Source organism: Equus quagga, chromosome 4 (genome assembly GCF_021613505.1).
Source record: "Equus quagga isolate Etosha38 chromosome 4, UCLA_HA_Equagga_1.0, whole genome shotgun sequence".
Classification (NCBI taxonomy): domain Eukaryota; kingdom Metazoa; phylum Chordata; class Mammalia; order Perissodactyla; family Equidae; genus Equus; species Equus quagga.
The window spans coordinates 25,298,007-25,324,909 of NC_060270.1; the positions used below are offsets into that span (position 1 = coordinate 25,298,007).

The 26,903-nt window shown below is 44.4% G+C and overlaps 1 protein-coding gene across 1 annotated transcript; it reads right to left on the reverse strand.

The window, feature by feature from the left end:
• Positions 1-2,992: 2,992 nt before the first annotated feature.
• On the reverse strand, positions 2,993-26,878 carry MUC13 (mucin 13, cell surface associated). Its single transcript, XM_046659554.1, has 11 exons — positions 26,569-26,878; positions 22,802-22,924; positions 21,221-21,327; positions 17,387-17,442; positions 15,211-15,374; positions 11,334-11,459; positions 10,864-10,993; positions 10,172-10,209; positions 8,222-8,306; positions 5,899-6,110; positions 2,993-4,230 (listed from the first exon to the last, which is right to left on the reverse strand). The coding sequence occupies exons 1-11, from the start codon at positions 26,774-26,776 to the stop codon at positions 4,223-4,225; spliced, it is 1,257 nt and encodes a 418-aa protein (XP_046515510.1). The 5' UTR covers positions 26,777-26,878; the 3' UTR covers positions 2,993-4,222.
• Positions 26,879-26,903: the final 25 nt, after the last annotated feature.

Consider the following 26,903-nt stretch of genomic DNA (forward strand, 5'->3'; position numbering starts at 1 on the left):
TGCACCATCAATATGATACTAACATTACTTCAAAACTTAAGGTATTACAGGACCAATAAAGGGAACAACGCATGATCTCTAATGATCCAGTAAAAATGATGCAAATATTGCAACAGGAGGGAGCTGAGTAACATTCATGTTTCCCTGCCACCAGAGCGAGCGTTGAAGAGACCAAGAAAAAGTCGAGGAAGTTATTTAGAATTGGTGTGTTAAAAGTTAAGGACTTCAAGCAAGCCTTTTAAAAGCGCTCCACCACCGGAAGTTGGTTTGTCTGGAAGTCATAGGAGACAGCGCCATCTACTGGCCATGAAATTTGCCCAGCGGTTAGGAGGGGGCGAAGAGAGCCATGGTGGTTTAGGGGCAAAACTGCCCAAAAGATTTAAGTCTCAAGCTGTTTGGTGTTGATGCCATCTGTGCGCCTGACCTCCTTCTCCAAAAGAGGCTCAGAGCCCACTGAAGCTTCTTGTGCATAATGGACTCCTGGTTTCTAGACTCTCGGGGGAAGGAATGGGAAATGATGTGATCTGGGGCTTGATGATGAGGAGCCAAGCCGCTGAGCTAAAGCAGGGGTTCTCAGACTCCGATGTTCATTCAAATCACCCGAGGAGCTGACACAATCTGGATGCTCAGGCCTGCCCTAGACCAATGAAGCGCTCTGGGATGGGACCCAGGCATCAGTGATTTTTAACTCTCATCAGTGACTCCGATGTGCAACTGAGTCCTGCTGCTGGCAGGGCAGCCACCCATCCTCAGCTGGTTTGCCCAGTGCTGACCCCAGAGACCTTCAGTCTAATGTAGAGGTGCAGCAGAATGATGCGTCTCTGTTCCTGTCCTGTCTTAGGGCCATGACCAGAGGATGCCTCCCTCAAGGTCCGAGAGGCCCCTGCATGAGAGCACCCCCCTTAAAAATAAAAGAGCTTTATTAAGGTATAACTCAAATGCAATAAACCGTACATATGTAAAGTGTACAACTGGGCACGTTTCGATATACCCATGAAACCATCACCACCATCAAGATAATGGACATACTCTTCAAGGTCGAGCTGAAGAGTCCCATTTCAGACTCCATTTTATACATGATTATTTAATACTTATCCTCTGCCAGGCATTGTGCTGAGAAGGAAACAAAGACTCCCCGTGCACAACCTCTTCTCTGGGGGAACTGCTTACAGGACTGAGTCAGGACGTGACGGAGGTGATGCTTGTACTGAAGAGTCCTGCAGGGAGGAGCGGAGGGTTAGGACAGCTGGTCAGGGCAGATGATGGTGTAGCTCATGTAGACAGATGGAGGTGTTTATCTGGCAGCTGAAGGAAAGGGGCGTTCCAAGTCGAGGGAAGAGCAAGAGCAAAGAGATGGAGGTGTGAAGAAGCGGTGTGTTCAGGGAGCAGCCAGTGGGGCCAGAGGATTAGTGCACTGTGGGAGGGAGGGGAGCACGAGGCTAAGCAGGAGCAATTGGTGGCCGCGACCAGATGACAAGGAGTGATGAGCCACAAGTAGCCTGGCTTGATTCCAGGAGCTTTATTCTCTCAGGGGTGAAGCCTTGAAAGCCTTAAGCAAGGAAGGATCATGATCAGACTCATATCTTAGGAAGATCATTCTGACAGCCCTCCGAGCTCACGGGATGATCCGTGAGAAAACTTTGCAAAGGTCCCAGAGGGCAGAAACAACCGAATTCACAGGCTGCATAGTATAGGAATCAAAAGCACCTTTGACACAAAAGCCATTTTCATAAACATTACACAGGTACATATTTAGAGCATCATTTTTGTTTTATTTGTATTTTTTTGTGAGAGGAAGATTGGCCGTGAGCTAACATCTGTGCCCATCTTCCTCTATTTTTTATATGTGGGACGCTGCCACAGCGTGGCCTGACGAGCAGTGTGTAGGTCTGTGCCCAGGAACCAAACCTGCGAACCCTACGCCACCAAAGTGGAGCACGCACACTTAACCATTATGCTGTCAGGGCAGCCCCTAGAGCATTATTTTTTTTCAAACAACTGCGATGAAAGTCTCTGAAGACTTTCAGAGTTTGTATGGCCCGGGACCTTTGAGAAGCAATGGAAGTGGGTGTGTTCTAGTGCAGAGGGGCACAAGGGAGGTGGGACTCTTTAGAAAAGAGGTTCAAATAGCCTAAATCTAGCACTGAATCTAGAATCATCTTAAAATGTAAAGGAGATAGCATGTAGGTAAGAAATCAAGTCTGCAGTGACAAGTTACACAGTGTTGTTTTGTCTGCTGCGGTTCACTCTTTGGTTGATGGTAATGTCTTTACTGTGGGCTCGTACAAGGGAGCTTCTTTTGTCCCATTCACCACCTAGCCTTGAGAACTCAAGTAGTATCAATGAGGATGCTTTCAGTTGCAAAAACAGAAACAACTACTCAAACTGGCCTAATAGTAAAGTTCAGCGGCTTCAGCTGTAGTCTGATCAGAGCTCCAGCTCCATTTTTCCGTGGTTCTCTCAGCTCTGCCCTCCTCTACGTGTCAGCTCAGCAAAACTGAAGCAGTTTGAGGCCTCCCATCCTCAAGAACAGAGGCCCACTCTCCAGAACAAAGTTTCTCTTCCAGAGCCTCCTACCAAAATCTGGGCTTTATTCTAATTGCATCCACTTATGCCACCTGCTCACTCTTAGGTCAATCTTTGTGGCAAGGAGGGGTTGTGATCCCATTGATTGCTTGGGCCAACCAAGGCCCACGCCTGGGAGCTGGGGATCAGATCAGTCCCACCCAAAATAATTGGCTGCTTCATAATGGGTGCGGAATGAGATGTGCATGAAGAAGCAGCCAAAAATATCTACTCTCTGTTAAAAAATTACCTTGGGTAATCCAACAGTCCCTAATGGGGATAGCGGATGTCAATCTGTCCAATTTGCCTTGTGACATGGCTGCTGTTGAAAGTGAGACTTACTGCTCCGTGCATCACCAAAACCCCGAACGCAAGGAAGGACACCATCTACCAACGATACTTTATTTGTTACCTTTCACAGTTAACAGTCAAGAGCAAATAATAATAACAAATAAAAATAACTTGCAAGGGGACCAGACATGAGACATAAACAAGGACACTGTTAACAGGAAAGAAAGCCTGTGCTGGATGTGGCTGCTCCCATTCTTGGCTGTGTGTGTGTTGGTGGCCACAGCTAAGCCTCTGTCACCAGCCAAGGCAGAGGCCTGGGTGGGGGTGGGGGGGGGGGAATACCTCTGGAATCTGCATCACAAGGCTGACATCTGGATCCAGAGCACAAGCCTCCTCTCTCACCAGCAGCCAGACAGAATGTCTGCAATTTCAAAGTGACTTCAAGCTGTTGCTCCCGGCGTTTTTGTCTTCTGGCCTTTTCCTAGGCTCTGAGTCTTGGGTAAGGCATGAATGGAGGAAGCGCCCATTTGCTCATTGAGGAGGACACTGTGAGGACGAAGGTGCATCCTGGGTACCTCCTCCCTGACTCATCCTCCCAGCACAGCTCCCTCCTGCCTCTCTTCCTCCTACTCCTGGTCACATTTTTTCTCCCTGCCTCTCCCACCTACTGGCATTTCAAAAACTCTAGAATGCAGCCCACAGCGGACATTTCTGGTCCAGGCCTTCTAATAAACGTCAAAAATGTCCTAGCCTCCCGGTCACTCCTCCCAAAAAGCTGAGAGAAGTGTCTTTTCTGTCCTCTTGGTGTGAGGCCAGGTCACAAGCTGTCTGGCAGTTCCAAAGTAATGAAATCCCCACATTGAGGGAGAGAAGCAGCACAGCTATTTTAACTTGTCAGAGGATGAACTTTGAGAACCTTAAAGGACAGTGTCTCCTCCCGTCCTCTGGGACCTCCACAGCTGAGGGTAGGACTCTCCCAGAATTGGGTCATTTATCTGCAGGCTATCAATTCAAGAGCAACGTTCTCCCAGCAGTGAACAACGTCGGGGTGCTTTCCTCTGGATTGGAAATGGTTGTTTTTGCCCCGAAAGGAAAAAAAAAACCTAAACATTGTACTGATTGGAGAAAATCAACTATCTTGCAAGTGCTAATAGCATCTACGTGCATTCAATTTCACAGGTACTTAGTTAGCAAACAGGCTGTATTCATAGCAAACGGCCACGAGTCCATTCAGAGAGGCTAGACGTTGGGTGGAAGAAACATACCAAAGGCCAGTTCTTTATGGCTGCTCACTTCTCCATCAGTCTTTTAAACACTCAAAATAAAAGCTTACATTGGGTTGAGGGCCATGGATGGTTCTAGATTTCTACCATTCTAGACAAAAGGAGAGAAAGAGAGAGGGGAAAAAAACTCTCAGAAAAGAAGCATTCCAACAGAGACATATACGAAAATTTAGATTCATAAATTATTAACATTATTTTAATTAACATTATTTGAGTACTATTATGCAAATCAGAATCTGTCATTGTGCTAAGTCCTTTATATATATTAGCTTATTTGATTTTTGTCTTACAAGGTAGGATTCATTTTGTCCATTTCGTAGATGAGAAAACAAGCCCAGGGAAGTCAAGTAACTTGTCTAAGATCACACAGCTAGTAACAGGAAGGGCACGGCTTTGAACCTAGGTCTGTCTGACTCTAAATCTCATGCTTATTGTACCACTACAGGGCTCTCTTTGAAGGTTACACTTGAAGTAAGGGCTCCACTGACAAGGAAGAAAGGAAGTTTTTAACGAGTTTGCTGGTTAAGGTTCACCTTAGATGATGCCAACAGGCGTTCCCACAGGGTGTCCATTTTTGGCTATTGCTGCTAGACCCTGTGTCTAAGCAATATGATGCATTCTGTGCAAGTCATCTCTTTGTACACACATTAAACATTTAGACTTCCATGACTAGAGGAAACTTTATGTGCAAAATAAGCCATGGAATTTCAAAATAAAAATAAGTCGGGTTTTCCCAGAATGTTCAAAGTGCATTAAGATCTTCAAAGGGCGGCGTGCTCCCTGGGCCGTCTGCAGAAGTGAGATATGCACGCAGAGTGCAGAGCGTGGAGCCCATGCCTCCCTTCTCGGCCCCTCCCCACCCGCCTGTGTCCTCCTCCTCTTTCATCCTCTTCAGTTTTCTACTCTTCTGCATACTCCTACCCATTACCTTCTTTCCCTTTCTGCCTAGTCTTCCTTTTTTTTAAAAAATCATTTCTCTCCTTGCCCCCTTCTTTTCCCTCTCTTCTCTGGCCCCTTTCTCCTCTGCCTTCATCGTCTCTCCTTCCTTCCATCTCAGTCCCTTGTTTCTCTTCCCTGCAAGAGTCTCCTCTGACAGGCTTTCTCCCTCCAGCGTTTCATTCGGATCACACTAAGCAATGCCGGCTACGATTATCAATACACATCTAAAGAGCACAGGCTATTCTCCTTGAAAGTCGCCCCCAGGGAGATAAAATACTACCAGCCTAACTTGCCTTATCTCTTTAGAAATTGATCAGGGTGCCTCGAGGTCTGCAGGGAGGAAAGGAGAGACCTGCCTTTCCATGGGCTGGCTGGAGAGGACCCCACAGAACCACGTTGTCATGCAACAGTCCTTCCCAGGCCTGACTAGATCCTAGGCCCTTAAACAGCCTGGGAATCGTCATCATAACCACTGGAGTCATGTCCACAGACACTTGTAATTTAAAGGGACTGTAAGGGCATTTAAATTAAGCTGCTCTTCTTACAGCTGAAGAAATAGAAGGCCAGAGAAATTAAGTAACGTGTCTAAAGTCAGCGAGATGGTCAGTGTTAGGGCCCAAGTGGTGGCTATTTACCATACCAGGGAGCTTCCTCTGATCTTTCTCTTTTGATTTAAAAAAAGAAAACAAAAAAGCCTTTGGGGGCAGCCCCGGTTGGTGAAGATACAATAGCCAGGTCCCTACTCTGCCCTGGGGCATTCCACTCAGAAAGGCCCATCACAAAGCCCAGTGACTCCCCTAATAGTCAGGGCGGGGCGCACCTCTCCGGTTTGTATAAGGGTTGTGTGAGCCTCTCTGGTTGGCATAAGGGTTCTGCAGCTGGTCATCTCTGGAGATGTTCGTCCTGACTTTCGGGAAGAGGCTCCTGTCCGCTCCTGGATTGCTGAAGCCTGTCGTCTGCTGCAGTCTCAGATTTTGAAACTCGTTGTCAATCAAGTTCTGTTCTTCAATATTCTTCTGTTTGTTCCTTGATCTGTAATCAGTAAAGGAATTAGGATCTGACAGGGGCGGAAAGTTCCTTGATACGGATGTTAGTATTCTTTTTAAAAAACGTTTTAAAGTTTTGAAATAATTTCAAATTTACATGTAAGTTACCAAAAAAAAAAAGTTACACAGAGCTCCCATACATCCATCACCCAGATTCCCCAATTGTTAACATTTCTGAACCATTTAAGAGTAAGTTGCTGATCTGATGCCCCATTACCCACAATTCTTCATTACTTCATTCAGTGTGGATTCTCTCAGTTTAAGGACAGTCTCCCCAAAAGCTCCGTGTAACCATCAAAACCAGAAAGTTAACATTGGTTCAATATCACCATGTAGTTCCATGGTCTCATGCAAATTCTGCTAATAATGTGAGTATTCTTAAGGGTGCTTTTGAAGGATTTACGGAAATAATAATAGAAATCAAAGAGAAAAGATGATTAGTGATGTAATTTTTCATTCAGGCAAAGTCAACATCTATAGAAGCACCTCAGTGAATGAACTGAGTTCCAGGAATAGATGTCTTCAAAGGAGAATAGAATTTTCCCGGGTTCTGCCGCAGACCCTTGAGGATCTCAGGTGTACGCATTCAAAGTCAAGTGGAAGTAGGGTCAGGGGGGTATCTGCCCCCGATTAACTCTGATGGTGACCCTTCCTTCCTTCCAGCCCACAGGCCATCGTCCTGCCCCTGCAGTGCCCTAGACTGTTGGAGTGGGGCGTGGGGCCTGCTGCATCTGTGACGCCCACAAGGCCCTCTCAGGGTGACAGTCACCTGTGCCTCAGTCACAATGGGATGTCGTAAAGGAAGACCCACTCACCCTATGACCCTGATGGCCAGCCAAGCCCACAAAAGGGTCCTGCCCTTTGACAACACTCCTGTCTAAGGTGACAGAGGAGAGGCTTCCTTCCCTTTAAAATGGGTAAGACATTATCATTCTTGGTGTGTTCCCAGGAATCATGAATCTGAGGCTGAGCTGGGAGCAAACCTTCCTCTGCAGCAAGCAGGAAGGAGGAACTGAGAGTCCGGCTGTCACAGGGTCACGAGGTTTTACAGCAGCCCCTGCACGCTGGAGACCCAGGACAGTCAGCCAGTCCTCCCGAGAAAGGAGGGGACGAGCTTGCTCCAGAATGCAATGTTCTGGCCCTTTGTCTGGGAAAGGGAAAGACACATTCCCTTGCCCAGCTTTGAGTCCTTATAACTAAGTCTTTGGGGAAGAGTTAATATCAAAATACAATAAAATACAAGAAGAAACGAAATATTTTAGGAAGCTAAAATCTATTTATCTTCTCACATTATGATGCAAAAACACCTATTGTGCCAAAATATAAGACATGAGCTAAACATTATAAAAAAGTAGCTTGTTTTCATCAAAGTGGGTCCCCACTTGGCTCATTTAGACTGGAACAGAGATAGCAGTGGTCTCTTTCTCTGTTAATGGAGGGAACTTTGGCACATCTACATTTGTGTTGAATAAACGAATGGACCTTACTTAAGTTCCTAGGCAGAACACCTCAGGCGCAAAGCTGAGAAACAGCCGTGCAGACATAACAGTTCCTACTTTTTTAAAACCCAGGGGGTTCAGTTGAGGCTAATTTGGACCATTTGCAGCAAGGTCCTGGGCAGGGGAGTGACTTGATGAAAATTATATTCGACAACATCAATGGAGTTAAATACTGTTAACAAAGAGTTTCTCATGACATCAGGAAATGGTTGCTATGTCACGTTATAGTGTTAAGCAAAAATAAACGTCAACGAAATTTTTTAAAAACACGAAGGATACAAATTATGTATATAATATCATTTAAAAAGATAGAAAAAACCCTGGAAGGATATATGCCAAAATGTTCCTTGTGTCAGGGTGCGGAGTTTTGTGGGTGAATTTTTATTCTGCTCCTCTACACATTTCTCTATTTTCTTCCATGTTCATGTACAGCTTATATAATCAGAAGAAAATTAAGGTAAGAAAAAAAACGTCAATGGTATTAGAGAGGGCTCACGTATTTCCCTTCCCTTGCCTGGGAAAGGCCAGGTGTGTTTGGGAACCAGAGTGTAATGCCAGTGGTGCTGTGCCCTTGGAAAGGGACGCTTCCATTCCCTACCTCGCTGAGATGATCAATGTGATCGCCATGCTGAGAATGAGGATGCCAGCAATAACGCCCACGATGGTGAGGATCAGCTTAAAGTCTGAAAGAGAAAAGAGGAGAGTAGGAACAGCCTCCTACAAGCAGTTCCCTACTGTCTACTGCATAGGCATGTGTGTTCCCAGGGGCTCCTGGCTGTGAGGACCATCAGGCTCTAGTCTCCAACCCCTCCAGGACCAGGGTGGGTGGGTGGCTAACCTCCATTAACCCTCTCCTCCCACAACCCAAACTCTGTCTTCAGAACTCAATCAGAAGAGACAGACTTGCCAGATAAAAGACCATAAACACAAAGAAGGCCATGGTGGTAGGGCCTTCCTGGGCTTCATGGGGTATGGGACCAAAACCGAGGTCCATATGCCCTCCTTACCTCTGCTGCCTTTGCCTACCCACCCTACTTGACCTTGCTGATAAGCTGGGGAAACTAGGTTGGAGTTAAATTTGTCAGTAGTAGAAGAGCCAGGTAATGATTTGATAGAATTGATGAGGGAAGAGTCTGGAGGTTCATTGCCACTCACTCTCCTCCTCAAAATCTGGTCTGTCTATTGAGCGCTTGAAATGTGGCTATGAGATGGCCCGTGAGTGTAACATCCACAGCAGATTTCAAACACAAAGGATGAAAAGAAATGTAAAATATCTCAGAAATATTTCTTATATTGACTACATGTTGAAATGATAATATTGCTGATGAGTGAAATAAAATGTTATTAAAATCAATTTCACCTATTTCTCCTTACTTTCACAAATTTACTTAGAATTTTTTAAATTTGAAATTAAATATGAAGCTCACATTATACTTCTATTGGACATTGCTGCTCTAGACCCCTTTGTCTCTTTCTGCTACATAACTGCCATATATGTCAACTCCAACCTGGATTCTTGGAGCCATAGACCATTAAGTCTGGAAAAGACCTCAAAGGTCATCCAGTCCAAACCTCTAATTTTATAGATGTGAACACTGAAAGCCCAGAAGAAAGAAATGGCTTTAGCAGATCCAGCCTTGCAACAAAGTACAGTAGAAATTAAGAGCATTTCTCATCACTAACTTCGTGGCTGGCTGGGAGGCGTTGAAGATGGAAGTGATATTTCCTTCATCTTGGATCACTGCTCTTTAGTTCATTATGTAAAATTAAAATATAAGGTAGTTTAAAATATAATGTAGTATTGTCCAATCTGGTGGAGGTGGGGCATAGGAGAGAATGAAGCAAGACATCCTAAACTAGTAAATAGCTCAGAAATAAAAATATTTGAGTATTTCAGTACCTGGTTTCGAGTTCTGCCCTCCAACAACCACTAACCTTTTTGGAATATACTATTCTTTTATCCTTTCTAATGGCAGAAAATGCCTATTTAAGCTAAGATAGGAAATTAATATAATGTTAGGATGCCCTTTGCTGACCTGAGACAAGTCCAGAGGTACCAGCCCACCTCTTGGGCTGAGTTCTGTTATCTCCTATAGGAGAGGTGCTGCCTCTGGTGACTAGGGCGGGCATGGGATGGTGTGACCCAGGAGACACACGGGAGACAGATTTTGTCTCTTTATGAAGGGAACTGGGGACTTTGGGGGACTGATCAGAATTTTGAATGTGGTCAATCTTTGTTTCTCAGATGCTTAATAACAAAGCAAGACTTTGGGGGCCGGCCCAGTGGTGCAGCGGTTAAGTTCTCATGTTCCGCTTCTCGGCGGCCCGGAGTTCACCGGTTCAGATCCTGGGTGCGGACATGGCACTGCTTAGCAAAAGCCATGCTGTGGTAGGCATCCCACATATAAAGTAGAGAAAGATGGGCACGATGTTAGCTCAGGGCCAGTCTTCCTCAGCAAAAAAGAGGAGGACTGGCAGTAGTTACCTCAGGGCTAATCTTTCTCAAAAACAAACAAACAAACAAACAAAGCAAGACTTTCATACTCACTGTCTTCACAGTTGACTCCGCTGAAGCCAAATGCACACCTAAAATACAACAAGTAATAGGCAACCATGGTAAAGCGTGTCTGTGGGAGTTCCCACCCCACCTCTATGTCTTCCTTCCCATCTTCCTTTCCCTCTCCTCCCCCCTCCACTCCTTTCTCCTTCTCCCCTTTCTCTTTTCTTCCTTACACTCCCATTCTTCCAGATGAGCACCCTCCATGGAGCTCTGGAAGGTTGAAGGAGGTACACAATCCTATGTGGTCTCATTTGCTACCGACTGGATATTCCATCCTCTGAGCTCCAGGAAGATAAAGCAGTTCAGGAGAAGCTGAACGCCAGAGGCATGGAATATGGTGGGACCCCCTTGGCCTATGAGGCCACATGGCTCTGCCACTTACTTTCTGCCCCGTGGGCTGGAGCATGTTATTTATTATATTCTCTGAGCTTCAGTTTCCTCACCTGAAAATGGAGAACTGATACATTCCTGAGAGTGTTGTTGTGTGAGACACATTACCTAGCGTGGCTCCTAGCACACAGAGAATTTTCAAGAGCTATTGATGATGATGATGCTCTGTACCTACCTACTTATGCCAATGTACCAATTTCCTGACCCTAAACCCATATATGCATTGCAAGCTCTATCCTTTTTGCCTAGCTCCAGCTGTGACAAGATAAAAAAGGAGTGATTTCTCTTACTCTTGACAGGTCCCTTGACCATCTTGCTTGTAGCCCGGCAGGCAGTCACAGCCAGTGCTCCCATCACTCTTCACAAAGCATTGCCTCTTGTGCTCTGCGTTGCAGGTATCAGGACACTGTGCACCAGAAGCTTCAAAACAGAGTGATTTCTGAGTAATTTTCAGGAACAACCTCTTCAACCCCAAAGTGATATGTCACAGAATACAATTTTTTCACGCTGCTTTTCCTAAGTGAAATGAGGTGTTCATTGGCTCTGCACATGTCATGCCCCTTGGGAACCTGCACAGGTGCTGCGTCACCAGCTCTTAGCCAAGGCTCCAATCAGGTCCACATGTTTCTAAAGCCAAAATTCACATCCCTCAGACTCTGAAATGCTCATGGAAACTTGAGCATTAAAGTTTGTACTTCGCAAATGCAAAAGGAAAGAGGCTAGGAGTTGAAGAACATTTAGAAGCAGGTGGAACACTTACCAAGACAGAAAGGGACCTGCAGGTTAGGTCTGGTCAGCCCCTCTTTGCATGTGCACAGTACACCACTGCTGCAGTCATCTTGAGCATCCGTCTTTTGACAGCCATAGTAATCACACCGTTCTTGCCCTGAAAGGCACGGATAATTCAATACATTCAGCAAGATAATATGGATAAAGTATCTTGCAAAAGCACTCCATTGCATTGTAGTTATAATTGTCTTTTAAGAAGTTTTGGGATTTAACAAGCGAAAATCTGGGATTCTGAATTCCAACTCCCTAGTCCTCTCTTCCATAACTATTTTCTTATATTATTCAATTCAAATTAATTCAATCCAGGGCAGTGCAATCACGTTCAAGTTCAAGTAACTCTTTTGCTCCTAGCTCTGTGCTGGGTTCCACAAGGAACACAGAATCTATATAACTTTGGGGCCCATCTTTGTAGAGTTACTTGTTTGAACCCATAGAGAGTCTCATCAAGCAGCTCATAATCTAGACTTTAAGTACAATGGGAATTCAGGGGCTCAAGGAGCTAAAGATAACATCATGCAGGAGCTGGGAATTGGGCTAAGTCTTGAAAAATAGGGCAGATGTGAACAGTCAGAGGACAGGCAAAGTCTGTCCAAGTGCAGTAAACAAGGTATAAAAGGAAGCGAAGCACTCTTGTCGGGAGTGATGGAACTGCACTTGGGTACAGGGGACGCAGGGTGGCAAGCTGGAAGAAAATGGAGAATTCTTGGGTCTTCCATTTATTGGCTGTGGGCTTTCTGTTCAAGCATTTGATTTTTGATGGGGCCAAATTCCCTCCGTCTATAAAATGGGGCTAATAATTCTTGTTTCACGTGATTGTTGTGAGAATTGAATGAGCTAATGTAATGCAAGTGCCACTCCAGGAGCCTCAACAAATAACCATTCTTCTGTTCATTCATGGGTAGAACAGACTTTGAAGGCCAGGCCAAGGACACTGACTTTTATCCTATAAGCCTGAGAATGCACTGGCAGATTTTGAGCAGAAGCACGACATGAGAACGCAATCTTTTAAGAATGTTAGCCTTGAAGCAGGTTGGAAGGCATTAGGAATAAAGAGATGAACCTGAGACTAGACTCGGGGAAAGAATAGGAGGAGGCAGAGTGGTCATGTGGTTCCTCTCTTCTAAACATTCCAGACCTGTAACCAAGCTTCTTTCACCACCTGTCATTTGAAAATGCCTCCAACTAAAAGGGAAAGAGACTCCAGGCCCTTTGGCACAGAAGAGAGAATCTGTCTTTGCAGCAGAAGCCAGAGAGCAGGAAAAGGGGTTTCCCTCTAAAAGTTCTGAGGCCCTCATTTCCATGTGCTGGGTGGTTCATGCTCACTGGCCATCTCTACTGGCATCATTTGGTAATTTGTTCATGTATCTTAGAGAGCATGCTTAGTCTCAGAGTGGGGAGATGTTGAGAGGAGTTGTTAAAAAACTCAATTTTCAGAGCTGAGGCCAAATGATTTCAAATATGCAGGGCTTGTAGCCAAGGCAATTACTAAGGAGAGCCAAAAGGAGACAACTGCACAGGGGACTCCAACTCTCCCTTGAAGAATGCACTGGTTATTTTCAGCTGGCAACCACTCTGAGTGGTCAGTCCCAACGCTGATGGGGACCCTCAACTCCCTCGCACTTGCTGGCTAGACGTCTCATCTAGCCAAATGCAGAGTGTATGATAAGGTCTTGTCTTGCCTTGCTGAAAATTTCATCTTCCAAAGGGTAGAAGTTCTGACTGCATGACTTGCTACTCAGGACCAAATTCTGACCCCAAAGAGAAATTGATTGGCAGACACAAGTCATGGGTCTCTTGGAAGACAAGGACCAAGTGATCACCAGAAAGAGGAGCCTGACTTTGAGAGAGTAAATATTGCAACATTTAGCAAGGAAAAGATGTAGTTCCATGGCATAAGACTCTGGTAGATGAAAATAGTTCTTCAAGAAGGTAAGAAGCTCTGAAAATGTAATTCTATCTGTGCGGCTGCAAATGATCCCCATGAGCTATAAAATAAAAAAATGGAGGAGAGGGTCAGGTAATTTTAGAAACTGGCATGGTTTGCACAGGAAGCTCTCAAATGAGAGAGACAAACAAAATATGGAAAGAAGGTCCTATAACCAAAGATGGATATTTAAAATGTGACAGAGGAAGTTTAGAGTTCCCAGTGAGCTCAGGCTTGCCACGAAAAAACCCAAAATAATCAACAAATAAAAATTTAGAAGTCCAACAACAAAGAGCAAAGAATTAACATGAAATATGGGCAAGTGAATGGAGTTGTGTGTGTCTGTGTGTTTTCCATGCTACAAGAGGCTCATGAAAAGGCCAGGCCTGGTGGTGTAATATTGATGGATGACGTGAGAAAAGCAGAATGGCTCTGTAACTATTTTTCTCCAGTCTCTTCTGTTGGGACATAACACTTAGATGGAAAAGAGTTGAACGGATGTTGCTAAGGGGATTGCAGCCCAAGGAGGGGGTACAGTGCAGAGAAGCCCCCATCTTTTCTGATAGAATTGCGTTTTATCCCAGAGCATTTACATTCCAAGTCCTGAGAGATCAGTGAGAATCTCTGTGAAATCTTGAAGAAAGAGAAAATGTGCTGGAAAATTGTAAATGCACAGGATGTGTTCATATTTTCAAAAAGAGAAATAAGTTTTGCATACTAGCCCAGGGAGATTACAATCATCAAAAAGCAAAAATTTAAGAGACTAAAGAAGGAGTCTTAGAAGCAGCAAGAAGAAGGATGAGGGAGGCAGGATGGCAATTAGGAGAATGAGGGTGGAGGCCCGGAGAAGGGAAAGATACCAGTGTCAAATGCTACAGAAAAGTCAAATAAATTGTGCCTCAATGGAGGCCTTGGGGTTTGGCAACCAGGACTGAGAACCAGTTGCACAAATCTTCCCCTGGGGCTGGCCCTAACAGGTCACTTCTGAGAGGGCCAAAGCGGGTTGACTGCAGTAATAGTGTCAACTTATTCACGCCTTCCTGTATCAAGTGCTTTGGTGGGACCCTGCCGCACTGTTCGTGGCCATGTGAATTGCTTTGGCCATTAGGATGCTGTAAATGTGACGTAAGCAGGGACTTGGGAAACACCTGTACATTGAAACATACCCTCTTGCTCCTCTTGAAACCCTTGAGGACTAGCCTGTTGGAAGATGAGAGACCATGTGGAGCAGAGACGAACCGCCCATCCGAACAATCACAGATCAGTCAGCCCCCAGCAGACCCGCCCAGCAGCTAACGGCAGAAGTCGAAGTGAGCCAAGACCGGCCTAGATCAGCAGAACTGCCCAGTTGAGCCCAGCTCCAATTCACATCCACAGAATTAGGGTGTTCCAATAAATAAATAGTTGCTGTTTTAGGACACTAAGTTTTGAGGTGGTTTGTAACACAGCAAAAGTGAATTGTTATGACATCCGAAATTAATATAATGTTTTAAGTCAATTGTGCCACAATTAAAAAAAAAAAAGGTAAATTGTTACAGCTATGCTGTGGGCTTGTGTATCAGACTAAAGGGAAAACGGTATGGATAAACTTTCTCTGATCATTTAGGAAGCTGTAACTTGGTATAAAGCCCTTTCGTTTCTCCTTCCTTCATCTTCCCCTGTCTGGAGACTCTTTGTTTAAGGCTGCCTTCCAAGAAGAGGAACAAACTGGTCAGTCTGATGACTTGGGAGACGGCTGGAAAGGAGCAGAGGCCGAGTGAGAGAGGAAAGGGAGGAAGAACGGACTGGTTGAAAGGGACCTTGGGGAAGTCTGTGGATATTCAGGCATCCAGGTCTTCTTGCCCCCTGCTACATACAATGGAAAAGTTTGCAAAAAGGTAGGTACGTCTTTAGTAAACTTTGAATAGAATTATTTAATACTTACGAGCATATGTTCTAATGTCACCTGAGGCGTCAGCGATTGCTTTTTGAATTGTATCAGACACGCTGGTCTCGTTTTCTTTTGTAGTTTGTACAAAAATGTTTACTACCGATACATCAATATCCTGCTCACCAGCACGCATTTCAGATCTCGCTGAAGGAGATGTGCTAAAAATGAAATGAATCCATCACTTGAGGAATCGAACGGAAGGATCAACAAACAGGTCTTCAAACCTCCCAGACTCCCAAATCTCCCGCTCTAGTCCTGACCCACTGTCCTACATCCACAACTGGGGCCCAAATATGGAGGCCTGGGGTTGCAGTAAGATGGCAATTTACAGGCCCAGAGATGAATATTCAATGTGTATTCAGAGGAAATGTATGCCTAAAACAATGTCCTGCTGGAGGACACTGAGGAAAATTGTGGACAATCATTTTTAGGATCTAAGAGTCTGGAGTTAACCAGAAGTAGAACAAGTAACATCCGAAATAAGCTGTCGCTTTCTTAGAAAATCAAGAGTAGGTCTCCTGCCGATCTGTTCAGTCTCACACTTGCACTTGGAGAGAGACAGAGGGATGTGTGTTCCTCCTGTGCAAGAGAGAGCAGTAATCAACCATAGGAAATCTGGGTCGTTTCCAAAAAGGGCCAGGAAGTCAGTAGGCAGCTTCAAAGTGGGTAGGTGATTGGGCCTGGGCATACGGGACCCAAAGGAGAACTGAAACAAGGAGGGATGGAGCTGCGGAAAACATGAGCATATAACCCTAAGCCCTATCATCAAATATTGAGTGCCCGCTACGAGCAAGACATCCTAAGATCTTCCTTCTCTCTAATCAGCACTGCCGTTTGCAGCCCTAAGAACAGCTGTGGCCAAGTTCGAATTCTTTCATTGTCCAAAATGACTCAACTGATACAACCACTGAGACAGAGAGGCAAAAAAGGACTTTTAAAAACTGCCTCCCTATTTGGTTTGTGGGTATGTGTTTTTAAGACTCAGGATATATTTTTCCTGTCCAATTTTTTTTTCTATACTCCATTTTGGCTTTTGAATAAATACAGAAGCTTGAAAATATAGCCTGTCTACTTAGGAAATGTTTACAGCCGTGCTGGTTCTTCAGAACAATCAAGAAAATCCAAAACATGAACCAAACTCTGTTTTTAGGGACAACCACCTCAAAAGGGAGTTCAAAAAAAGCAAAACGGGCTTCAGAATTCTAATGTAAAATCGTCTACCATGACTCATTCATGATAGGGTCTGGAGGTGGCAGTGGAATATATAGGCTACTTGATACAAGTTGTTCTTTATTAGTTGAAAAATGTTTATATTTCATAAACATTTATATTTGTATATTCATATATAATAAATTTAGCAATTAAGTAATATTTATATTTACATAAAATTTTTATGTATATAAAAATTTACATAAAATATTTATATATATTTATCTTATTCCACAGAGGATTTGACAAAGCTTATAAAGATAGATGAAATAGTAAAACCATAAAATGTAAATACATTAGAGCTGCTTTTTCTGCACAACTCCACTCCTCTTAGAGCATTCTTTCCTCGGCCTGTGGCACCTGTGTATCCATATGCTTCAGAGAAGGCTGAGATGGAATTGCTAACTTCTTGAGACTCCTCTGCCTCTTTGGGTCCCTAAGGAGCACCCGGCACTGGTCATTGCATACTCATAATTATCAAGAAATACTTGTTCTTACAGCACAGTGAGCTCACTACTGGCCCTTCAGTAGCCAGGTGTGTGACTGGTGTGTTCCTGTTTCCCTCACTCCCCCGATATGAGGAAAGAGATGATTATGAACCATTCATTCTCCTCCTGGCCCCCTGGAATTCACCTTCCAGGGGTTGATCAGGTGTGGTTTGTAGCCAAAGGATCAAACCAAACTGATCCAGGAGATGCCCTGCACCATCTGTGCAAGTTGCTGCATAGCCAATCACAAACAGCATCTTGCTGTCCCCAGGTCACAACCTGCCCATCCTGGCCAGGGTCAATGTGATGTAATGGGCAGGACTCTCTGCAGTGCTTAGACTGACCATCTTTTCTTGACTTGTGACTTGCCACCAGAGGGCCTTTGTGCTGCACCGGGAACTCAAGAGAAGACCGGAAGTTAGGCAAGCGCTCACCTGCCTCCAAAGTACCCCGTCGGTCCATGACAAACTTACCTTACTTTCAGAATTACAGTCTGTCCATAATCAGAACTGCTAAAGGCATCTGCAAACTGCAGAGAAGAACAGATTTAATAACAACTACAAAGAGGGGAAAGAGAGTGATACTATATCTAGGTGTTAACATAAATACATTTGTAAATTCATTTATATAAATATACATGGTTCATCACAGCAGATTATTTATTCTTGACATGTGCTGTAACACCTTCAGTTATTTTTCCTCAAAATAGTAAGATTCTGAGTTAAGTCAGAGTTATCCAGAAAAAAGACAGAAACCGAAAGCATTCAGCCAAATCAATGACTGTACACTTAAAAATAAGGCGACCAACTTATTAAGTTTGTCTTTTCAAAGCCATGGTGAAGTTTTGCATATTTGTTAGACTTATCTATATGCATGCTTCATGCGCTCATCAGTTTACCCAGAAAACACTTAATTAATTGCCCACTTGCCAAGGCATTATGCCTGAGCACTTAGAGACTACAAAGATGGCAGACCCACCCAGTATCTAATGGGGCACCACACCATGAAGCTGAGAGAGGTGAGCAGTGCAGAGAGATACAATGTACTGTGTGTGGACCTTCGAAGAAGCTCTCCTCTGATTGCAGAGAACCAGAGAGGTGCTCATAAAGGAAATGGGCCTTGAACCATTTCAACAGGTCAGGGAGTGGAAGGAAGACGAGCATATGCTAATGTTCAGAAGTAGGGTGGCTCAGATGGGCTAAGGTGAGAAGAACACCTAAAGTCAAATTTCTCCATTCGTCAGCTTTTGCATGATTTGACTTCTTTGAGTCTCACTTTTCCCATTGGAAAACTCGAGGTAGCAGTAGCTCCCGCTGCATATATGTGTGCATGTGATGTGAGGTGTATAAAATGAGATGAACACGTGATGCGTGACTCTGTGAGCTGGAAGGGGCTCCAGCATAGGTGGATCTTCTTAGGCATGTGCTGTGCTGTACGAGCAGAGAGAACTCTGGATGCTTGTAGGGAAGGGGCCAGACATAAAGCTGGGATCTCTGGAAGGGGTGAGGTGGAGGTGGGGTGGGGGGGGGGGGCCAACTATAACCTAAGTTCTTTGATGCCAAGAACAGGGTTTTCTTTTTCTTTTCTTTTTATAAAACTTGAGTTTTTTTCCTTGTTTTTTTTTTTTTTTTTAAGATTGGCACCTAAGCTAACATCTGTTGCCAATCTTCTTTTTTTCCCTCTTCTTCTTCTCTCCAAAGCCCCCAGTACATAGTTGTATATTCTAGTTGTAGGTCCCTCTGGTTGTGCTATGTGGGACACCACCTCAGCATGGCCTGATGAGCGGTGCCAAGTCTGTGCCCAGGATCCCAACCTGTGAAACCCTGGGCCATGGAAACAGGGCACACTATCTTAACCACTGGGCCCCAGGGCCGGTCCCAGGTTTTCTTTTTCTTGTGACACAACCTCCCCGACTGGCCCAGACCCCAGCCTGCCCCATAGCTCTTGGCAATCCCCAAGAAATGCTTGACAAATGCTGGATAACTGATGCTTGAATGAATTAAATGTGAAAGCTACAGTCATGACCTTGGACATGTTCTCTCCTCTTTGGGTCCAGGTCTCCATATTTATCAGATGAGTGTTGAACTGGGTTGGTGCAACCTTTTTATAACCTATGACTTTTATTATTTTTCTCCCCAAGGGGACCTCACACTTTAAAAGATCATGGCAACCAATGTCATTTAAAGAGATGTCAAATCATTAATCTTTAATAATAGTCCATTTCAATAAATTTGATGCTTTAGTTAGTCTGGGCACCCTCATATCCAGAATATGTCCATATTCCTTTATCATCTTTTAAACATTAGGAATAGCTGGTATTTCTGTAAACCATCAGGGTCCCGGGGGTCCACTTAGGAACAAGTTCACTGGATGAACTCCAAGGTCTGTTTCAGCTCCCCTACTGACCACTATCCATTTAATTTTCTTAATCCTGAAGAAGAGTTTGTGAAATTAGCATCTGACGTAGGGGGAAGTGTCTCCTTTTGTTTCTCTTCTAGGTCACCCTTTGAGGGTGTTGGGATATCTACCTCCAAATCTGAAGGGCTGCAAGGCTGGACAAGAAGGCGGGAGCTATCCAAACGGGCCTGCCTGGCCTCCACTGCACCACTGAGCCAGCAGGGGAGGAGAAGGGGAAGCAGCTCTGTGGCCAGCAGAGTCTGGGTTCAAATCCTGACCTCCTCACTCATCAGCTGGGTGACCTTCAGTCAGTTACTTAACTTTCCTGATCCTTGTCTGCCTCATCCATAAAATAGGCACCAGAGCACTATCTCCTCAACGGGGTTGTTTTGAAAATTAGAGTATTACACATAAAATACCAGGCACAGCATGCAACAGGGCAACTTTAAATCCCAGTGTGGACCGTCCATGTGGATCCAGCAGGGTAGAAAGCGGACCCTGGGAGACTTCTCCGGGCCTAGGCTGTGACAGCCCTGGCTACGAAGTCTACTGAGAGGACCTTGAAGAAAATAAATTGTCTCTATTTTCCTATCTGTGGGAGTTTCAAGGACGTTCTGGTACATTCTTTTTTGGTTAAAAGCCTCCTGGAAATTATAAGAATGCTCTATCCCCTCTATCCCCCTGGGACACTCAAGACTGAGCCCAAGTCTCTACACTGGTCTCTGAGACAGGGCATAAGGCGTGCAGCTGGAGGGGACTTTTGGACACTCATTCCCAAAGCAAGTTTGGGAAATGTAGTGGCCACAGTGGCCAGTGCTCAGTAAAGCCACAGGGGACAATCGAGGGGGTCCTTGGAAATAGGAACACATTGATATTGTTGTCATTGTACTGAATACCATCCAGGCGGGCAAATAGGAATGTCGATCCAGGATAGAGGATAAGAACCACCATGCACACGTGGTATGGCACAGAGGCGGGGGCAAGCCCTGGGATGCGCCAGCCACAGTTTTTATCCTATCACACCAGGTCATGAGCACTACCTCTGTACGATCTGTAAAATCATTTAGATAACAATCCTTTTCTACTTCACCAATTCTAATAACAAAACTCTTTTGTAATGATGTTACTCCAAATTGAAAGACATTGTCATAAAATAAGACTTTTGTTTTTAAAAGTGTTTCTCCACCCAGGGTTCTAAGACATAGTTACAGGCTAACATTTTTTTCCTTTAAAACTAAACTCTAAGAAACATTGACTGGATGCCCTCTGCTAGGCCTTCCAGGTCTCACATCTATGGTTCCAGAAGGGAGAGCTCCATCCCTTTCCCACCGACACTCACTCACAGTAATCCAGACGAAATAAAGCTATTGTTCATTTTGACATTTTTGAAAATGGGGGGAAAAAAGTAACAGATGTTAATTCAGATGGAGTTCCTCTTCCAGACGTTAAAAAAATCTAGAGTAGGATGGAAATTTATGCAAATTTGAATGTAAAAAGAAAAAACCCCAACATCTTTAAATTTTTTTCTCTTCCATTCATTGGAAATAATTTAAAAGGTCATTATATTTATCCGTCCATTACAAAAGTGTTCTAATCGCTTATGTAATGAGTATGGCATGGCTGGAGCAAGCTTCTAAGGCCCTCTGCTGTGCCGGGTGTTAAACCCCTTCCAGGTGCAGGATCATGGGAAGCCCAAGGGTCCCAGGGAGGGACCTGGGCACCTGGGAAGCACTGGTACCCAGGGGGCTCAGGATAGCTGCTGTTTATCAAGCTGAAAGGGTGCCTTTCAGCATCTGAACAACTGGCACAGCTGTGCCAATGAGAGCCACCTGAATACCAGCCCTGTGGTCTGCAACTCAGTGTCAGAACGAAGAACACTTACACAAGAAGGAAAGTTGGAAGATACTTACAAATGTAGTGATTTTATTATATAAGTCTTGATAGGCCTCAGACTGTTGACTTTCCAAGTCAGATGTTCCCGATACTCTTACTGTAACTGTTCCAGGGAATACCTTTCCTGAAATTCAAGCAGAATCTTTCTGTACTATTTCATGTAAAGAAGGTCATCTCCATTTGGTTTGAAACATAGATTATTTTTTAAAATTCTAAACACTATATAATGATAGCACAGGAAGTCTGGCAATACGAAAACATGTTATCCCAAATCCGACCCGACTTAACACAACCAGTTTCAGTTCGCTGTGTTTCTCCAAGCTTTTTTTTCCATGCATAGTTTACATCATTATAATTCTAAGTTTATGTCATGTCACTTTACTTATTATTATATAATAAGGATTTTTCCAAATCATTGCCTAGTCTTCATAACTTTTCTTTTTTGGTGAGGAAGATTCACCCTGAGCTAACGTCTATGGCCAATCCTCCTCTTTTTTTGCTTGAGGAAGATTAGCCCTGAGCTCACATCTGTGCCAGTCTTCCTCTACTTTGTATGTGGGATGCCTCCACAGCACAGCTGGTGAGTGGAGTAGGTCCACGCCCGGGATCCAAACTCGCGAACCCCAGGCCGCCGAAGTGGAGCGCGTGGAACTTTAGCTACTCAGTCACAGGGCCAGCCCCCAAAACTATCATTTTTAAAGACTGCATAATATTCTATGAAATATGTGTTCCTTTCATTGATGTAGACATTTTTAGTTTTTAGTGGTTTTAATTATTTAAAAGGAAAAAAAAGGTTGCAATGAACATCAGGTACAAATCTTTCCATATTGGGGGTCATTTACTTAGAGCGGATCCCCAGAAATGATATTATTAGTGCTAAAAATATGAACATCCTTTGGGCTTTTGGCATATCTCTAACCCCTGGGGCCAATACAATGCATTAATTTCCTATACAATTGTTCTGCTCTGGCAAGGGGGGATATTTCTCATTCATGAAACAGATAAAAATCCCTAACCCAAGAAACTGCCTTGGACGTTCACAGAAGCCAGCTGATCTAACCAATGAAAATGTTGTGCCAAAGGTGTGTTGCTTGCTCCTAAAGTTCATTTCTAGAGCTGAGAGGCTCTTAAGTCTCTAAAAATGGCGTTTGCTACTATGGAGCAAGCAAGTCCTATGATAGAGAACTGAACCAGGGTCAGGGGGCCAGGTCCCAGCCTTGTCTGACCATGTGGTCTCAGGTCTATCTACCTTATTCTGCGTCAGTGTCGCCATGTACCGACACTACTTTATCTTTGTGCAGTCTTTGTACTTTTTCAGGGGCTTCAACACCTGTCATTCTCATCTTGTCCCCAAGGCACTGTTCCCTTGAACAGGTAAAGTGAAGGGACACATCCATTCTCAGAACTTCAGGACTAGCTCATAGATCTGACTTGCTCCAGAAGCCTTTTCTCTATTTCCCTGGCCTTTGTTGCCTCCAAATTTTCCTCTACCTCTGGTATTCTGGAAGCTCGTTTTGCCATTACATTAAGTTTTCTATTCCGCTTTAGGTATGAGATGCGGTTCCGCACGGTTCATCCCTTGGAACTCATCCACTCACCTTTATTGCACATGGAAGAATTATAGTAATACCCTTCCGAACACAGGCAGAAGTAATGGCTATTCAGACTAACACATGAAGAACCACCGCTACATGGATCGCCCTGGCAAGGACCGCTGGGACCTGAGACGGAGTAGAAAGACATTAAAGATCTACAGCATAGCAACAAATAACACCCGGAAACATACTTTCAAATCTTCATGCCTTCCTCCTGGGCACTTGCTATTCCTTGGTTATGTTACTCCACAGCACACTCTTAGAAGAGCTAAAAAAAAAAATACATATTTTCTTACATCTCTAGGGAGTTTGTTGCTGAAATTCTGTGCTTGTCAACAGTAAAGGTCAGAGGTTGGTGTGCAAGCGTTTGCTCAGAGAGACATAGCAGTGCTAATTCCAAGGAGACGGGAAGCTTTGGACCTCAAGGACCCTCCAGAACCTTGATGTCTGGTCCTCTAACACTAGGTAGGTCTCCCCCAGATCGTTTTAGAGAAAGCATCATAGTTTTTAGGAAGGCATGAATAACTGTCTTATAGGGAGGAAGAGGCAAGAAGCTCCACAAAGGAAAATACATGTTATATTCTGGGTAGCAGACATGGTATACAGATCCATGATGAAAGGAAAGGGAGATTAATGGGACAATGTGGACTAACTCAGTGAAGATTCGAAGAGGAAATGATGAGGGGACAGTCTACTCTCTGGCTGTCTGAGTGGATGACTTGAATAAATGGTGAGAATATTATTGCAATGATTTCCACACCACTGGCCAGGACCCCAGACCAGTCAGGGTGCAGCATCCTTCCTGTGGCTGGAGGTCTGATGGGATCCAAGGAGGAGAGTTAGGTCAGTGATCTTGACTGGCCATTTTCTTCATCGCAGTCAAATGAAATGATTCTGAACTTCGATTTCAGAATAAATCAGGAGTCTGACAACCTTCAGAGCTGTCTGAATTCTTATGCACCTATAGGCAGAAATTGATTTAAAAAAGGGTACAATGTGTATGACATGCTCTCTTTTGTGATTAAAAAAGGGGGAATACACATGAACACACAAATACATACACTTGTTTTTCGAGATTGTCTCTGCAGGGAGGCATAAAGATCCAGCCACAGGGCTTGATTCTCGGGGAAGGACACTGGGGGTTTTGGGTCCCAGGGACTTCGGATGGGAGGGACATTTAGTTTTTACTGCATTTGCTTTTGTCCTATTTAAGCTTCTTTTTCCATAACTATGGATCTAATTTCCTTTTTTAAAAAAAGAGAATAGCGCTGGTGAGGATATGGAGCAAGGCATTCATTGCTGGTGGGAATGCGAAATGGTACAGCCACTTGGGAGGACAGTTTGGCTGTTTCTCACAAAACTAAACGTCCTCTTACCCTGTGATCCAGCAAGTGCACTCTGCTATTTGCCCAAAGGAACTGAAAGCTTACATCCACTCAAAAACCTGCACATGCGTGGTTATAGCAGCTTTATTCATAAATACCAAAACCTGGAAGAAATCAAGATGTCCCTCACTAGGTGAATGGATAAATAAACTGTGGTACATCCAGACAATGGAATATTATTCAGTGCTAAACAAAATGAGCCATCAAGCCATGAAAAGACATGGAGGAACCTTAAACGCATATTACTAAGTGAAAGAAGCCCATCTGAAAAGGCTATAGACTGTAGGATTCCAACTGCATGACATTCTGGAAAAGGCAAAATTGTAGCCACAGTAAAAGAATCAGTGCTTGCCAGGGGATTGGGGAGAAGGATGAACAGGGCAGTGAAAATATTCTGTGTGATACTATAGCGATGGATACGTGTCATTATACCTGTGTCAGAATACACAACACCAACAGGGAAACCTAATGCAAACTGTGGACTTTGGGTGATTAGCATGTGTCAATGTAGCTTCATCAGTTGTCACAATGTGCCCTCTGATGAGGGATGCTGACCATGGAGGAGGCTATGTGTGTGTATATAGGAAATCTCTGTACCTTCCTCTCAGTTTTGCTGTGAATCTAAAACCGCTCTAAAGAAATAAAGTCTACTGAGAAAAAATTCTTTTAAAGAGTGAAAAAAAAAATAAGTTGCATGGGACAAAAGGAGGCATAGTGCCGCATCTCACAAACGACAGTAAGCGGCACCCCTCAGACAAGGTGTGAGCCAATAAGACAAGTGAAGTCAATGGCCTTTTGAAAAAGCCTCAGCCCCATTGCAAGGATGGTTTGGAAAATCCTGGGGAAGAAACTGAGTGCAGTTCCGCTCTGGATACACCAGACAAATAGCTCCCGGTATGCTTTCTCTCTGCAAGACAGGGCAGACTTGTTAGCTTGTTCTGTGTGCCAGGAATAAAGTCACAGGATGTGACAGCCGGAAGGGATTTTGGTGGCTCTTTAGTTCTGTGACATCTTATTATAAATGAGTAAATTGAAGTGAAGAGAGGAGTGATTTGCCCCGTGTCCCACAGTTAGGGGTAGGGCCGGAACACCAGAAGCCTGCCCTATTCTGAGACAATATCTGGGGAAGCAGAAATAGCTTAGTAAAGCTCCCTTTCCTGGCTCCAGGAGAGCTGATCGTGCAACACGTCCCACTTGACCTAGCCTTGAGAGTGGCCCCTCCAAGAACAGAGGAAGACTGGCAACCAGGCCTCACACACAGGCTTCGGCTCCATTTGCTTAATCATCCATTTCTTACATCCATCAGAGAACACTGGAGAAACCAAAAGAAGTAAGTGTAGGCAGACATCAACTTGCTCTATGACCTTGGACAAGTTGCTGCCCTCACTGGGCCTCAGTTTCCCTATCTGAGAATGACAGGGTTTATCCAGACCCTGCAAGCCTAGGTTTGAGGATTTTTTTAGACCAGGGGTTGGCAGACTATGACTCACGAGCCTAATCTGACCAGTCTTCTGTTTTTGTAAATGAAGTTTGTTGGTGTGCAGCCAGCCTTGTTCATCTACATATTGACTATGGCTGCTTTCATGTTAAAATGGCAGAGCGCAGTTGTTGCAACAGAGACCCTGTTGTGGCCAGCAAAACCTAAAATATTTACTGGTTTGCCTTTACTGATAAAGTTTGCTGACCTGTCCTAGACCAAGCTCTGGGAAAAGGGGCAAGTGGTTTCTGTTTCAATAACTCTGGCTTGAAGTCAATTGTCATCTCTTAGACAGTATCCCCAAAACATCTGTCCTTTGGACAATGACCCTGGTCTTGTCCAGGGCTGTTTGAGCACTGCTGTTATTTGGCTTTTTTTTTAATCCTTCAGGCTCAAATTCCATAAATTGGCTCAAATTCCAAATTGTGGTCTGTCACCATAGCAATGTCATATTTTTCAAGAACAGTTGATAAGGAGTCAGGGTAGGACGACTCCTTCCTCAGGTGGACCAGGGAGCTAGACCAGTGCGGCTGGAGAGTCGGCGCTTCTTTGGACCCGGCGTCCTCAGAGAAGCTGAAACTATTTCCAGAAATCTCCTAGGGAGTGGGAAGCTGGAGAAGCAGCTTGCATACAGTCCAAGTTCATAAAAGGATTCCACCTCTGGGAAATAGCTTGAGGCAGGATGGGCGGGAAGGAAAGAACAGGATGGAACTGTGGGTAATCTTTTAGGGTCTCTGCCATCACTACTAGCCTTTGTGACTCAAATTTTTTAATTCCAGGGGTTCATATCCAAGGAAGCCTTGGGTTTCTTCATACCTGCTTCCCTACCCCAACAGAGCACACCTACCTTGCGACCTCCGCAATGCTCCGACTCCTCAGGGAGGAGCCTTTCAGGGAATCACTCTTACCTGTGGTACTGGGTTTTGGGGTGATGTTCTCTGATGAAGTGATGCGGCTGAAAGTCACTGAAGAAACAGTCCCTGAGGAAACACCTCCCCCTGTGACTGTGGTGGGGGACGATCCATCGTTAGTTTGCGTTGTTAGAGAAGGAACAGTTGTGACTGAGTCAACACTTGAAGATGAGACGGCGGGAGTGGTAACTGTGGTAACTGTCATTAACGTGTTTGCACTGGTGGTGGATTCAGTGGTATCTTCAACTGAACTTGAGTTGTTTATAGGAGTTGTAGTTACTGATACTGTAGTAGGATCTGCTGTGGCGTTTGTGGTTACACCTGTAGTAGGA